General features: G+C 40.8%; 1 protein-coding gene across 30 annotated transcripts in view; it reads right to left on the bottom strand.

Annotated features, from left to right (window-relative positions):
- The window catches only part of ZFX (zinc finger protein X-linked), a 65,410-nt gene that overhangs the window by 33,752 nt on the left and 16,129 nt on the right, over nt 1–15,529 (bottom strand). For 10 of the 30 annotated variants that reach the window (XM_063804098.1, XM_016943494.3, XM_063804086.1 and 7 more), the window contains 2 exons: nt 7,986–8,071; nt 1,037–1,615 (listed from right to left, as the gene is read on the bottom strand). In XM_063804098.1, the coding sequence (XP_063660168.1) occupies nt 1,037–1,615; nt 7,986–8,043 (637 nt within the window). In that variant the 5' untranslated portion in view covers nt 8,044–8,071. Of the gene's footprint in view, nt 1–1,036; nt 1,616–2,928; nt 3,112–5,348; nt 5,404–7,062; nt 7,180–7,852; nt 7,874–7,985; nt 8,072–15,529 lie in introns of those variants that run through there. The other 20 variants (XM_016943486.4, XM_054676869.2, XM_016943480.4 and 17 more) reach the window with 7 other exon arrangements.

Here is a 15,529-nt window from a genome sequence, read left to right as displayed (position 1 = left end):
ATACTATACCAGAGCTCTTTTTCATGTTATCTGTTATGCAGTGTTTTACATATTATATAAGTACATAAGTATTACATAAACAGTACCGTGTATCCATATTCAAGAAAATAAGTAGCAGCGTGATACCTCACACCTGTAATCCTCCCACTTTGGAAGGCCAAGGCAGGTGGATTGCCTGAGCTCAGGAGTTCAAGACTAGACTGGGCAACATGGCAAAACCCCCCCTCTACTAAAAATACAAAAAATTAGCCAGGCGTGGTGGTGCGTGCCTACAATCCCAGCTACTTGGGAGGCTGAGGCACGAGAATCACTTGAACTCGAGAGGCAGAGTTTACAGTGAGCTGAGATCGCGCCACTGCACTCCAGCCTGGGCGACAGAGCAAGACTCTCCCTCCGAAAAAAAAAAAAAAAAAAAAAAAAGTAAGTAGCTTGGTTAGACTTTTTGTTTTTCCAAGTTGAACTCCTTTTAGGTTTCAAGAGAGTTCATAATTCTAATAAAGGCTGGTAACAGCCTAATCACATTCTTCATGATTTCAAAGTTCAGTTCTGTTCGTTTCAGTTTTTTTTTTTTTTTTGAGAAGGAGTCTTGCTCTGTCACCCAGGCTGAAGTGCAGTAGCACAATCTTGGCTAACTGCAACCTCCGGCTCCCGGGTTCAAGCGATTCTCCTGCCTCAGCCTCCCAAGTAGCTGGGATTACAGGCGCCCACCACCACACCCGGTTAATTTTTGTATTTTTAGTAGAGACGGGGTTTCACCATGTTGGTTGGCCAGGCTGGTCTCGAACTCCTGACCTCAGGTGATCCACCTGCCTCAGCCTCCCAAAGTGCCCGGACTACAGGCATGAGCCACCACACCCGGCCTCACTTTTCTTAATTTTCAGTTATCTTGTAGGCTGCAAATGGAAACAACAATGCAGGTAGGTCTATGAGATTTACTTTTACAGACATTTAAGTCAAGAAAATTTCACCCCTGATGTAAATTAGAAGAGGCAGCCTACAAAAACACCTTTGACAATCACTGTACCCCAAGACTTACAGGAAATCATAAGGTAGTCCTCACAGTTGCCTTTGTCATCATCCTGCTGGTCCACAGGGATCCCATTGGCATCTATGACTGCTTCAGAGGCACAGTCTGCTACCAATACTTCTTCTGAAACTACGTCGGTAGTCAGAGGATCAGTGACAATTTCTGCTTCCACTACACTATCATGAACCACATGTTCAACATGTCCAACATGTCCAATGTCAGACACATGTATAGAATCACCCGTCAAGACGTGTTCTGGCATAGACATTGAGGCTGAAGTAATGTCAGAAGCTAAAACATCATCTGGGACTGTGCAATGTGCTAAAGAAACTTCTTCAGTTACATCTGAGTCCAGCACTTGCTCAGGAATGATGACGGTTTCAGACACATCTGCTTCTTCCATGATATCTGGGCACTGAACATCTTCTATAACAACGTCCTCAATAACATCTTGGATTACAACTGAATCTGGGTCATCAGGAACAAAGTTATGCACAGTTATGTCTGAATCCACAACATCTGAAACAAAAACAGTTTCTTGTACTTCCACAACAATTTGATCACCATCCATGTGTGTACCATCAGCTCCTTAAAAAAAAAATTAAAATGACAAATTTCAGGTAAGTATGCATGACTACAATTAACGTAAATGTTACTTAATTTCTACTGGGAAAACAGATTAGCTCCTCAGTTTTCTTAAACATTAAGATAGATTAAAGAAATAAAGAGGGAATCTATTTTGAATCACATGTTTTTAACCCAAGAACTTTTGTAATCATCTCAAATCAATAGATTTTTAAAAATTAGGAGAACAAAGCAATTGAGGCAGTCACAGAAAAAATACATACATGAAAGTAAAATTTTAGGCACACTAATAAAATCCATATATAGCCAGGTGCAATGGCTTCACACCTGTATTCCCACCACTTTGGGAAGCCAAGGTGGGCAGATCACTTGAAGCCAAGAGTTTGAGACCAGCCTGGGTAACATTGTGAAACCCCACCTCTACTAAAAACACAAAAATTAGCCGGGCATGGTAGCACAAGCCTATAATCCCAACTTCCTGGGAGGCTGAAGCAGAACTGCTTGAACCAGGGAGGCGGACATTGCAGTGAGCCAAGGTGGCGCTGCTGCACTCCACCCTGGGTGACAAAGCAAGACTCTGTTTTAAAAAAAAAAAAAAGGCCAGGCGCGCTGGCTCAGTCCCGTAATCCCAGCACTTTGGGAGGCCGAGACGGGCGGATGACCAGGTCAGAAGCTCGAGACCATCCTGGCTAACATGGTGAAACCATGTCTCTACTAAAAATACAAAAAAATGAGCCGGGTGTGGTGGCGAGCGCCTGTAGTCCCAGTTACTTGGGAGGCTGAGGCAGGAGAATGGCGTGAACCCGGGAGGCAGAGCTTGCAGTGAGCCGAGATCGCGCCACTGCACTCCAGCCTGGGCGACAGAGTGAGACTCCGTCTCAAAAAAAAAAAAAAAGAAAAGAAAACCATACACATAGGTACTTAAGGGAAGATTACAAAAATTAATTAAGTAGGCCGGGTGCAGTGGCTCACGCCTGTAATCCCAGCACTTTGGGAGGCCAAGGCAGGTGGATCACGAGCTCAGGAGATTGAGACCATCCTGGCTAACACGGTGAAACCCTGTCTCTACTAAAAATACAAAAATTATCCGGGTGTGGTGGCAGGCGCCTGTAGTCCCAGCTACTCGGGAGGCTGAGGCAGGAGAATGGCGTGAACCCGGGAGGCAGAGCTTGCAGTGAGCCGAGATCGTGCCACTGCACTCCAGCCTGGGTGACAGAGCAAGACTCCGTCTCTAAGTCTCTTAAAAAAAAAAAAAAATTAAGTAATGCAACTTCAGGTGACAAACATACTATTTTCCTTCATTATATGTGTTTTACCTTTTTGCTCCACCTCCCTCTCCTCAACTCATATTTGTTCTTCTTTCCATCTCTCCCATGTGTTTCTTTTACTTCTATTTTTTTTCCTTTCTCCCTTCACACGCTTCCCTTTTTGTTCTGGTGCAATATACCACCAATATGCTCCATCTATGGCTATAGAAATTTAGAAATCATCCTCTGAATCTAGGACATACAAGGATCAAAGGATAAATTAAAAGAGGGACTAAAGACCACAGTTGAGGAGGAAAGACAACTGGGTTGAGGAGGCTCTGGAGACTGATAGGATAAATACAAGTGCAGCTGCGCTGGAGTGGTGGAGGTTGAGAGTAGTTGGAGCAGGAGCTGCCCCAACTTCACCAGGGTACGTTGCCTCCATCTAGCCTCCTCCCGTCCCTCTAGACCCCAACTCCCAAGGCAGTTCCTCGGAACATAGTTCCCCTAGTCCATTTTGCAGTTAAGGAATGAAGGTAGAGGACTGAATCAGTTGAAGCCCAGTGAGATTAAATGACTTAACCAAGATCACACAGTTTGCACAGTGTATGGTGCTCAGAAAATATTATTCTGAATGAATGTCACAAATGGAAATAGAATCAAATATCCTTATCAAAAATATAAAATAAAATAAAAGAAGGCTGGGCACAGTGGCTCACACCTGTAATCCCAGCACTTTGGGAGGCCGAAGTGGGCGGATCCCGAGGTCAGGAGATCGAGACCATCCTGCCTAACACTGTGAAACCCCGTCTCTACAAAAAATTAGCTGGGTGTGGTGGCACGTGCCTGTGGTCCCAGCTACTAGGGAGGCTGAGGCAGGAGAATTGCTTGAACCCAAGAGGCAGAGGTTGCAGTAAGCCGAGATGGCACCACTGCACTCCAGCCTGGGTGACAGAGCAAGACTCCGTCTCAATAATAAATAAATAAATAAATAAAATATCTTGGCTTCTGTTCTACAGAAAAGCAAAGAAAGTTTTATAAAAGTCTTACCTACATAGCTATTCAGTAGATTAGTGCCTCTGGTTGACTCAGACCAGGCTGAGTCCAACCAGGTGCCTAACTCAATAACTATGTGTCACTGGCCAGGCCCTCAGAGAAATACATAGCTTAATCAACAACCAAAAATGATCAGGTCTGGCGTGGTGGCTCACGCCTTGTAATCCCAGCACTTAAGGAGGCCAAGGCGGGCAGATTACCTGAGGTCAAGGGTTCGAGACCAGCCTGGCCAACATTGTGAAACCCCGTCTCTACTAAAAATATAAAAATTAACCAGGCGTAGTGGTGCATGCCTGTAATCCCAGCTACTCGGGAGGCTGAAGCAGGAGAATCACTTGAACCCAAGAGACGGAGGTTGCATTGAGCCGAGATTGTATCACTGCACTCCAGCCTGGGCGACAGAGTAAGACTGTCTCAAAAAAAAAAAAAAAATCAAAGGCCAAGGAATATTAGAAATTATAGGAAGTCAACTAATATCTATTTTAATTACATCTAGAAATAATAAAAAGAATATGTTCACTTTAGGCTGGGAACGGTGGCTCACACCTGTAATCCCAGCACTTTGGGAGGCCAAGGCAGGCGAATCACCTGAGGTCAGGAGTTCGAGACCAGCCTGACCAACATGGAGAAACCCCATCTCTACTAAAAATACAAAATTAGCCGGACATGGTGGCGCATGCCTGTAATCCCAGCTACTCAGGAGGCTGAGGCAGGAGAATCATTTGAACCCGGGAGGCAGAGATTGTGGTGAGCAAAGATCGCGCCATTGCACTCCAGCCTAGGCAACAAGAGCAAAACTCCATCTCATTTAAAAAAAAAAAAAAAAAAAAAAAAAAGAGTATGTTCACTTTAATTTCTACAGAATTTCTACAAAATGCTTTATACTTGTTTTCAATATCCACAATATTATCATTAAGTAATAGATCACTAATCTCCATGTAGCATACATAAAGATGAAAGCATCTAGTGGCAAGAGCACTGGTTATAAAACGTAAATCAGCCGGGCGCGGTGGCTCACGCCTGTAATCCCAGCACTTTGGGAGGCCAAGGCAGGCGAATCACTTGAGGTCAGGAGTTCAAGACCAGCCTGGTCAACATGGCAAAAACCCATCTCTACTAAAAATACAAAAATTAGCCGGGCATGGTGGTCTGCACCAGTAATCTCAGCTACTCGGGAGGCTGAGACAGGAGAATCACCTGAACCAGGGAGGTGGAGGTTGCAGTGAGCAGAGATCATGGCCACTGTACTCCAGCCTGGGCAACAGAGCAATTCTCCATCTCAAAAAGAAAACCAAAAAAAAACCAAAATCTAAATCAGAGAGTACATCAGGGTAGGACACTTATTAGTTTTGTGACCTTGGGCAAGTCATTTAACCTCTGAGTTTCAGTTTCCTCATCAGTAAAATGAGGACAGTAGTATCTGCCATGCATACCTCACAGGACTGTGGTGATGATCAAATGGGAATGTATGGGAAGTGTTCTGAAAAACTGTAATGAGAGGTTTCATTATTATTATGACATATGAAAACGGAGGCCCTGGCAGATTAAGTGACTTGCTCAAAGATAAACAAATACCATTAAGTGTTATCAATCAAGACTAAAACGCAATAGCCCTTCAATCTACCACTTAGTCCATTACCTAGGTTTGCCTGTGGCAAGATTAAGTGAACAAACACTGCACATTTTTCTCCAAAGAGTTTAGTCTCTTTCAAGTATATTACTTATATTTCACGTTCCAAGGAAGAAAGAATTATAAACCTTACATTTATCATTATCAAATTGAAATTACCAAACGAGTTAAAAGAGTATCCCAAGTTGTTAAGAAACACACACACATCCCCACTGGATTTAGAGATTCAAGAAAATTTTAAAATTTGACCGAGCACAGTGGCTCACACCTGTAATCCCAGCACCATGAGAGGCCAAGGTGGGAGGAGCACTTGTTCGAGACCAGCCTGGGCAACACAGCGAGACCCCGTCTCCACAAAAAATAAAATTAGCTGGGCTTGATGGCGCACATCTGTAGTCCAAGGTAATCAGAAGGCTGAGGTAGGAGGATCCCTTGGGCACAGGAGTCTGAAGTTACAATGAGCTATAATCATGCCACCGTACTCTAGCCCAGGCAACAGGGTGAGACCCTGCCTCTAAAAGAAAAATAAAATAATAATAAAAAGAAAATTTTAGGGCCAGGTGCGGTGGCTCACCCCTGTAATCCCAGCACTTTGGGAGGCCGAGGCAGGCGAATCACGAGGTCAACAGATCGAGACCATCCTAGCCAACATGGTGAAACCCCGTTCTACTAAAAATACAAAAAAATTAGCTGGGCGTGGTGGTGCACACCTGTAGTCCCAGCTACTCGGGAGGCTGAGGTAGGAGAATCACTTGAACTCAGGAGACAGAGGTTGCAGTGAGCCGAGATCATGCCACTGCACTCCAGTCTGGTGACAGAGTAAGACTCCGTCTCAAAAAAAAAAAAAAATTTTTAATTTAAAATCACTGACATTTAATTTCCTGATAAAGTTGATTGCTATTTCTTTAATATACTACAATCTGATCATTTACAGTCCAATGGAAAACTTATTAGCATTTTATTTATAATAAGGGTAGCTACCTGGTGTGATATAAAACCCTTTTATTTTATTTATTTTTTTTTTTCTCTTTTGAGACCGCGTCTCGTGCTATCACCCAGACTGGAGTACAGTGGTGCGATCTCAGCTCACTGCAACCTCCGCCTCCCAGATTCAACCGATTCTCATGCCTCAGCCTCCCGAGTAGCTGGGATTACAAGTGTGCACCACCACACCCAGATAATTTTTTTGTATTTTTAGTAGAGACGGGGTTTCACCATGTTGGCCAGGTTGGTCTTGAACTCCTGGCCTCAAGTGATCCACCCACCTCAGCCTCCCAAAGTGCTGGGATTACATGTGCGAGCCATCGTGTCTGGCCTCAAATCCCTTTTACGTTATAAAACCAAGTATAGGCCAGGCATGGTGGCTCACGCCTGTAATTCCAATACTTATAGGAGACCGAGGCAGGCAGATCACATGAGCCCACGGGTTCAAGACCAGCCTGGACAACGTGGCAAAACCCCGTCACTACCCAAAAAAAAAAAAAATACAAAAGTTAGCCAGACATTGCGGCACACACCTGTAGCCCCAGTTACTCGGGAAGCTGAGCAGATCACTTGAGCCTGGGAGGCGGAGGTTGCAGTGGACCCAGATGGCGCCACTGTGCTCCAGCCTGGGTGACAGAACAAGACCCTGTCTGAAAACAAAAAAACCCAAAACGCAAGTGTAACCACTTTACAACGTTATATAATTATAACCATGGGTAATCTGAAATACATGTTTTCTAATACTGTTTTTTTCCTATTTTTAGAACTTCCTGAGTATAATTTTTCCTTGTACACTATGGGGAGTGAAGACTCCATCTTCCTGAAGCAGAAGTCTCTTTTTGGGAACTTGTGAGAGAGAGAGTTATAAAAATAGGACAGGGTCAATGTGGGAGACCTTCTTTATCTGCTGGGTATTAAGAGAATAGAGAAATGACAGGATCCACATGTTATTTTACAGTGAGTACTCTGATCAGCAGGCTAGATAAGAGAGACTAAGGATAAGGAAAATAATGCAAAAGTTATTTCCAGACTAAGAATGAGACGTAGAGCCTGTCTATGTGGTAGGCACTAGGATGAAGAAGAGCAGATGTAAATAAAGAATATTTTTTCTTTTTCTTTTTTTAAACAAAGGTCCAAACAAAGCTAACAAGGAATATTTTCAAAGGGAAAAACAACAGGAATTAGGGACATAACTTGGCAAGATATTATCTTCATAACTGAAGATAAAACTAAGGTTTGATATTGCTGCTGTTACTGACAAGAATATGAGAGTTGGTTGTGAGGGAGCCACATCTTTGAGGAGGGTAATAATAATGCGCTCACCGTAACATCTGTGAATTTTGACAGGATAACAAGATAACCTGTGAATGATCAATGTGAGAGTTCTAGCAATTCATTGATGACAACCAACTCCAAATCTGGTAGATGGGAAGTGGAACAATTCAAGTAGTTATACCTGTTGCATCAAAAAATGAGTTTGGCTCTTGTTGTAATTCAAGCCCATCTTCATCCATGGCCTTTAATTCTCATCAGTCACAGCTCCTAAATCAGGGAAAAAAGTAAACCAAAGCCATTAGTTTTTTCATATCAGGTATTAAATGCCATCATGATAGTTTCATTTCTGAGACACTCAAATTATGTGAAAGATAAATGTGTATCAAAAACTTACCTATCTAAAGTAAAATAGAACTTACTTGATTTACAATGATAAATGGGCATCTATATGACAAAGCAGGGCAGATAAACAAGTCAACTTTGCCTGGACTTCTTTTTAAGTTGAAGCAATAAATGTATTGCTTACGTCTATCAAGTGCACACATCTTGATGAATTCTGATACATACATAAACTTTTGTAATCACTACCCTGATCAAAATATAGAACGCTTTTAAGACCCCAGCACTCTTGTGTCCTCAGTCTGTAACACCCCATGTTCCCACAAGGGTAACCAGTTTTGTTAAGATTCAACTTAAAATACATTCTGTAGCTTACTGGGGGAAATTTTTGCACAATTTTCATATTCTCTATATGTAATTAGTCTACTAACTTCCAACCAGTAGATTACACAACGATAAAAATTCAAAGTGCATAACTGTAGTAAACAACCCTTGGGATTCTGCCTAACCTCTCTTAACTAACCCTCTCATCTAGAGAAGTAAATTCCCATAGTGTATTTATATTCTCCTGGCCACAGTTGATTGGCACTAGCTATAAAGCGGTAAACAATAAGTTCATCTTTAAGCACAATAAAATCAAAGTCCTATCCCTGAGAATCCAAAACCATGAGCAAGAATCAGTGTCTGTCTGTCTGTCTGCCTCTCTCTCTCTCTCTCTCTTTCTCTCTCTCTGTCCTGGTGGCTGGAACATAAGAGCTGAGAAAAGTCATTTTGCAACTCTGGCTTAGACTGTGAGTGCCTTGAGTAACAGAATAGAGTAAGCAGGGAGGGGAGACAGCTCTTTAGCTCCTGGTTCTAGACCTATCTGAGGTCCAGCTATATTCCTGCCTTGAATTCTTGTAAGACATTCCAATGGCCTTAATTCTCCCTTTTCTACTTAAGCCAAAAACTTCTGACAAAAAGAACTCTAACCAATGATTTTCACCTTTACCACTTTTTTTGCTGATTTTATAAGTACTACATGCTTATTAAAATTTCAATTAACAGAAACACAAGTCATTTTTCTAAAGCTAGGTGACATCATTCCTCTGTTCAAAAATGTTTAATGGCTTCTTGCTCCCTCTAAATAAAATTCAAACACCTGTCATCTTCTAAGTTCTGGCCCCAAACTACCTTCCCATCATCATCTCCCCTAACTTTCCTTCAAGCACTTCCCTCTACCACTGTCAGCATGTACACAAACACACGGCCCCCACCCACACAAAGTTCAGCCAAACAAAAATGCTCAACATCCCCATAAAACCCCAACTTCATATTTGATTCAGGGATCCTTCTACCTGGAACCCCTTTCCCCCATTATCTCTGCTTTGATCTTTCCCTCTAAATCTCCTTCCCCACAAAAAAAAGAGAAAGCTGGAAACAATTTTTCCCTCTGAAATTTCCACAGCACTCTATTCTTCTCTTATTGTACTGGTTTGTCATATTATGATTATTTATATATGTCTTACTTACAGATACTAAATTACATATATAGTCCTTAAAAAAATCCATTAACATGGAATAGTAATGGAAATATCCATTAAATGTTAATTGAGAAAATTAACATTCATAAAAGGAATTCTCAACATATCAACTCTGAGATATATTCTACTCATTTTTAAGAAATAGCATGTTTCATGTTATTTATTCAAACTGTTTCAAATAAAAGTAAATGGGCTGGGCATGGTGGCTAACGCCTGTAATGCCAGCACCGTGGGAGGCCGAGGTGGGTAGATCACCTGAGGTCAGGCGTTCGAGACCAGCCTAGCCAACACGGCGAAACCCCTCCTCTACTAAGATACAAAAAAATTAGCAGGGTATGGTGGCGCATGCCTGTAATCCCAGCTACTCAGGAGGCTGAGGCAGGAGAGTCGCTTGAACCCGGGATACGGAGGTTGCAATGAGCCAAGATCATGCCATTGCACTCCAGCCTGGGCCATAGAGCAACACTCCGTCTCAAAAAAAAAAAAAAAAAAAAAAAAAAAAAAAAATTAAAGAAAAAAAATTAAAGCAAATGAAAAACAGAAAGTATACATGCTCTGAAAAAGTTATTACTGCCCTACTCCCGCAAAACCACCTCTGGCTATAGAATACCTTTTCCCCCTTTTAAAAATGATAAACGTAAATTAATCTTCTAAGCATTGGCTGGACGTGGTGGCTCACATCTGTAATCCCAGCACTTTGGGAGGCTGAGACGGGTGGATCACCTGAGGTCAGGAGTTCGAGACCAGCCTGGCCAACATGGCGCAACCCCATTGCTACTAAAAATACAAAAATTAGCCAGGCGTGGTGGTGGGTGCCTGTAATCCCAGCTACTCAGGAGGTTGAGGCAGGGAGAACTACTTGAATCCGGGAGGTGGAGGTTGCAGTGAGCCAAGATTGCGCCACTGCACTCCAGCCTGGGCGACAGAGCGAGACTCTGTCTCAAAAAAAAAAAAAAATTCTAAGCATTATGAAACACTATGACATTAAAGCAAGCCAATTAAGAAGGCAATAAAGGGGATACATTAAGGTATTTAAGCCCCTCACCGCACAAATTTCCCTACATAAACCCAATCCCATCAGCTCTACGGATTCTCAACTTGCAGAACAACTTTTCTTGGCATTCATCCTCCTTGGCATTTCTATTAAACAATCAACTCCCTAATTTGTGAAGTGCTCTCCTTCCTCTGTTGCTTTAAGTGACTTCTAGTTCTCTTCCCTCTTCTTAACTGCTGGCTGCTCACCCTCCCCTCACCCCTTACTGCGGCTCAGCCCAGGTGTGTGCTCAACCCTCTCCTCTTCTGCTTTCTCTTTATTCCCATGGTTTCAACTACTATTTCTACAACAATGATTCCTACAATCATCCCAACATGTCCAACAGACTGTTGAATATTCTCATCCGGATAAAACCCAGCCTTCTCCTGATATGACCACTATGGCCTTTTTCTTCTTCTCTGCTCACAGTCAGATTGCCAGATCTTGTCAATTCTCAACTTCTCAAGAATCTTTTTTTTTTTTTTTAATTCCTAGTTAGCATTCCCACTCAGCTTCATATTTCCTGATCCCTGGGGGATGAAAATAGCCTCTGGACTGGCCTTGCTCCTTTCTGCCACTCCCACAACAAATGACTAGAAACCCTAATACTACACGTAAGGGCTGGTGCCAAGTATTGAGGCATTTCTGCAATCTGTAGGCAAATTAACCCTCCTGAAGCACTGCTTTGATCATACCACTTCCCTGCTCTGAACACTTCAGCAGTTCCTCAATACTCAAAGGCTCTGCAGTATTAACCCAAGCTACCATTAACAGACTGATTTGCTTTCTTCCCATCCTTTTACATCACGTGCATTTCCTAATAGATATTCTGGCCTACATGGGGGTGCCCGCTCATCTCATCTTAAGTGAGCAGTAATTATTCAACAAACTATTGTTTTGCCTGGTCATTTTCCCTTCGGTTTTGTCATTACAAAAATTCAAACATTCTAAACAGAGATGACTATACCTCAACTTTGTAACCCCTCTGGAGTTAGAATACTAACTCCCTTTGACAATCAGAATGAAACTGTTCTCAGAACAGAACCTCCTCAGAGGAGTTCTCAGATATGATAAAGGAAGGGTGGAAGAAGGTACGTGATAATGTAACTGGCGGTGTCCATGCCTTTGTAGTACAAACCAAGCCCAGAGATCAGTTGAACCTAAAGACAAATAAGCAGGATGGTTCAGAGAACCAAGAATCTCAGAATTTGGGTGAACAAGTACTAACATTTAGTCTTACTATCAAACACCCTCAAGGTATTTCTGGGACTCTACTAACACCTCAAACTCAGTAAGATATTCCCTTCCCAGTTACGAGAATCATGATCCTGAAAATAATTCACAGTGGAAAAACATAGTTTTTGGGAACAGACTGTGAGGACAGAAAGTTAAAAAAAAAAAAAAAGAAAAAAAGAAAGAAAAGAAAAACGTATAGTTTTGAGGGAAATAATGGGCTGGGAGAACCCAGGAAATTCACAAAAATGTCCTTCCATTCTTTAAAATAAAGCAATATCATCCTAGAAGAAGGTAATTATAAATAAAATATATAATAAAGCAATAAAAGTTAACAGGTATAGCAATGGCATTTTATCTTAAATTAGGGATCACAGATATAATTTATTTGTTTTATATCTTTTGATGCTTAGATACTTCTGTGATCTCCCTCTTGGGCAAGTTAACAGGATTCTTATTTATTCACTTTGCTTTTTGCAGCTAATATGCATATAAAAATCACTTTTCTGCTTTAGGTCTCCCAAAACCTCACTGCCTGTTAATTCTATGACTCAACTCTAATTCTTCTCACTAAGTCACACTCAGAGAACTAAATTTTATTATACATGGTAGAAGGAATGCTTAAGCTGCAGGAAAGGCAAACAAAGGCAAATGTGTCTATAACAATTTGTCTTAGAGGGAAATCAGAACTGGTGAAAACTTATATTTAAGGCCTAATTAATATCTTCTCTCTTAAGCTGCATTTCTTTCCTAATTTTTCCCCCATGTTGTTCAATGTTAGCCATCATTTCTCCAGATACCTCATTTTCAAATCTGGAGTCATATTTCTCTTCTCTGACTCTATCAGCCCTTAAATTAAATTCATCTCAAAGCCAGTAACTCTTATACTTATCACTTCCTCTTTATTCTCACTGCTACCACTCTTAACAAGTTCTCTTCTCACATGCAGACCATGTGGGGCCTTTCAATCAAAAGACTTACGCCCTTCTAGAACTTAGGAAAGTTTCTTGTTGTTTCTATACTTTCCTCCATTTTCTCTGTTCATTCTTACTAGCATTTATTACAGGATGTAAAAAGGCTACTAAATCTAGCTTCTATATTGCTTTAACTTTTCTCTCAGATTTTCTTTGTCTTTCTACTACACTCTCAGAGAATCCCTGAATTCTTTCTTCTAAGCTAGCTAATTTGATCTCCACCCCATCTACTGAATTTTTCTTTAAAAGTTCATATTTTAATTCCAATAGTTTCTTTTCCATAGCAATCTTTTCTTTTTTGGGTGGACACGATATCTTCCCAAATCTCTCTGTGGATTTAAAGTTCATTCTGTACCCTATATAAACTGTCTCCTCTGGTGTTTCATTATTCAGTTAGTTGAATTTGGTGCCTCTCTTTTAAACTGCTGGTTCTCCTGAAAAGCATGGTTCTTCCTGGTTGTCTATTCCTACTTGTAGATGAGGGTCCAGACTAGAGTTATATTCTGACTGCTGGGGTGAACTTCTTCAGCCCAAGTGATAATTCCTGTTTGCCCAACAATAAACTTAAATTCAGATCACAGGAGTCCTATCTAGAATGAGTCCATAGGCGAGAAAGAAGCCATGTAACCAGCCAGGTTCTCCTTTAATGGTGGAAGAGTATCCCATCTTCCAGGTGCTGGAGGTTCAATATCCTTCAGGATAGCCACAAGCTACCTAAACTACTGCCCCTATCTTTCTTGCTATACAGCACTCACTTTGGAATTTCCTATGGACAAACAAGCAATTCAGAGAGCTGAATTTTGGGCATTATCCCAGCAGGAAAACCATTACGGGCACCTATACTAATAGGTAAATGGCTTAGCTTTCCATGGCTTTAATTATCTGGCTGTACTCATGGCTTGTTCTATCTCCAAGTGCCTCCCTGCTTTTGATGTTGGTGGTACTGCAGGATGCCAATTCTTGGCTGGTCCCTTCTACTTTCTGAATAAGGTCACACGTTCACTAAGCTCTCTTGGGTTTTGACATTAATTGATTTCCAATTGCTTTATTCAACCAAAAATTCATCATATTCTGATTCATACCACTGAGGTTTTCTTGTTTCTCTGGATTTGTTTTTATATTCTTTATGTGATTTTAGAAGGAAGAAAAAATAAGTGTGTGTGTTCTCTAGTCTATGTTGAATTTGAAGTCATTATGCATTTTTATGTGCCAAATAAAACAGCATGGAAATATGTAAATATAAAAAAAGCAAAAGAACCTATGAGACAGTAATAAAAAAAATCAATAGTAGGGGAAGGTTACAACAACTATCAACACTTAACAGATCAACTAGTCTAAAAGGAAAAGAGAAAATGTATATAATCGATATTAATCTAATAACTGTAATTCAAGTTCCATTCTCTAAGAAAAGAATATTTTATTTTCAAATAGCCCTGCCTACTCCACGTCAAGAAGAGGAAAAGAAAATATCTGCTGTTGTAAATAGAGCCCCATCCTTCCTTGCCCTGTCCCATCTGGAACTTTTGTAGGCTTTGCTCAAATAGTCAAGGCCAAGTTTTTGTATTAGTTTTTCCATAAAACCACGCTGAGCCAATCAGTAATTTCAAGGTTTTGTTTGTTTAAAATCTAAGAGTCCAAACTTTCACAATCTATTAAAACTTGGCTGTAAAATAACAAACCTTCTTAAAGCCTATTTTCTCAAAGCTTCTATTCCTGCTCAGATTAAGAGTTGACACAATACTCTCTGAACCTACTTGTACCAATGAGCTACAAACACTAGTTTTAAATGCTTTTGTTTTTAAGGCTTAGCTTGATGTGAGGAAATGCACACATTCTAACTAGTTTTCAGATATTTAAAGCAGTACAGCCTCCTTAATAAAGTACTGCCATTTAATGCATTCAATAATTTAGCAATATCCATGCTCATTCCATAACATTCTACCATATATCATAATGGAATGAGTAAAACAACTCAACTCTTTGGATCACTCTTTTATTTCATAGTGAAAAACTTTAAAATAGCTTATTAGTTTTTGCTGAAATTCTGAAAAGAAATTCTATTCACGTTTCCTCTACTGAAGTATTCTACCTTTAGTTGCAGACTTAGTTCGAGCAGTGTGAGAAACACTTGATGTAATCAAAGCATGAAGACAGGATTCTGACATGCTATCAAGTGGAGATTTAGACTACATTGTACATGGAATAAATGAAATAAAACCATCCTAGGTAAAATTTTTAAAAGGTTAATTTCTGTCAAATGCAGTATATGATGAAGAAAGGTTTAAGTATCAGAAACTGTTTTCTTATACATTTCCTTTTTCTTGCACCTGCTACCTTTCCCAAAATTGGGCATTTAATTTATCTCTGAACTAGTCATTAACATAGTTGTTAACTTAGTAAGTTCTTTTCTTATCAAACCCCTTCTCAATGAGCAATATGTCTCCTTGTATTAGAAAATCTTTCTGGCCGGGCGTGGTGGCTCATGCCTATAATCCCAGCACTTTGGGAGGCCGAGGCTGGCGGATCACAAGGTCAGGAGATCGAGAACATCCTGGCCAAGATAGTGAAACCCTGTCTCTACTACAATACAAAAAATTAGCCAGGCGTGGTGGCACGTGCCTGT

The sequence above is a fragment of the Pan troglodytes genome, chromosome X (assembly GCF_028858775.2).
Source record: "Pan troglodytes isolate AG18354 chromosome X, NHGRI_mPanTro3-v2.0_pri, whole genome shotgun sequence".
In the NCBI taxonomy this organism is placed as follows: domain Eukaryota; kingdom Metazoa; phylum Chordata; class Mammalia; order Primates; family Hominidae; genus Pan; species Pan troglodytes.
The sequence above is the reverse complement of the archived record's forward strand: the minus strand, read 5'-3'. Positions and strand labels throughout refer to the sequence as shown.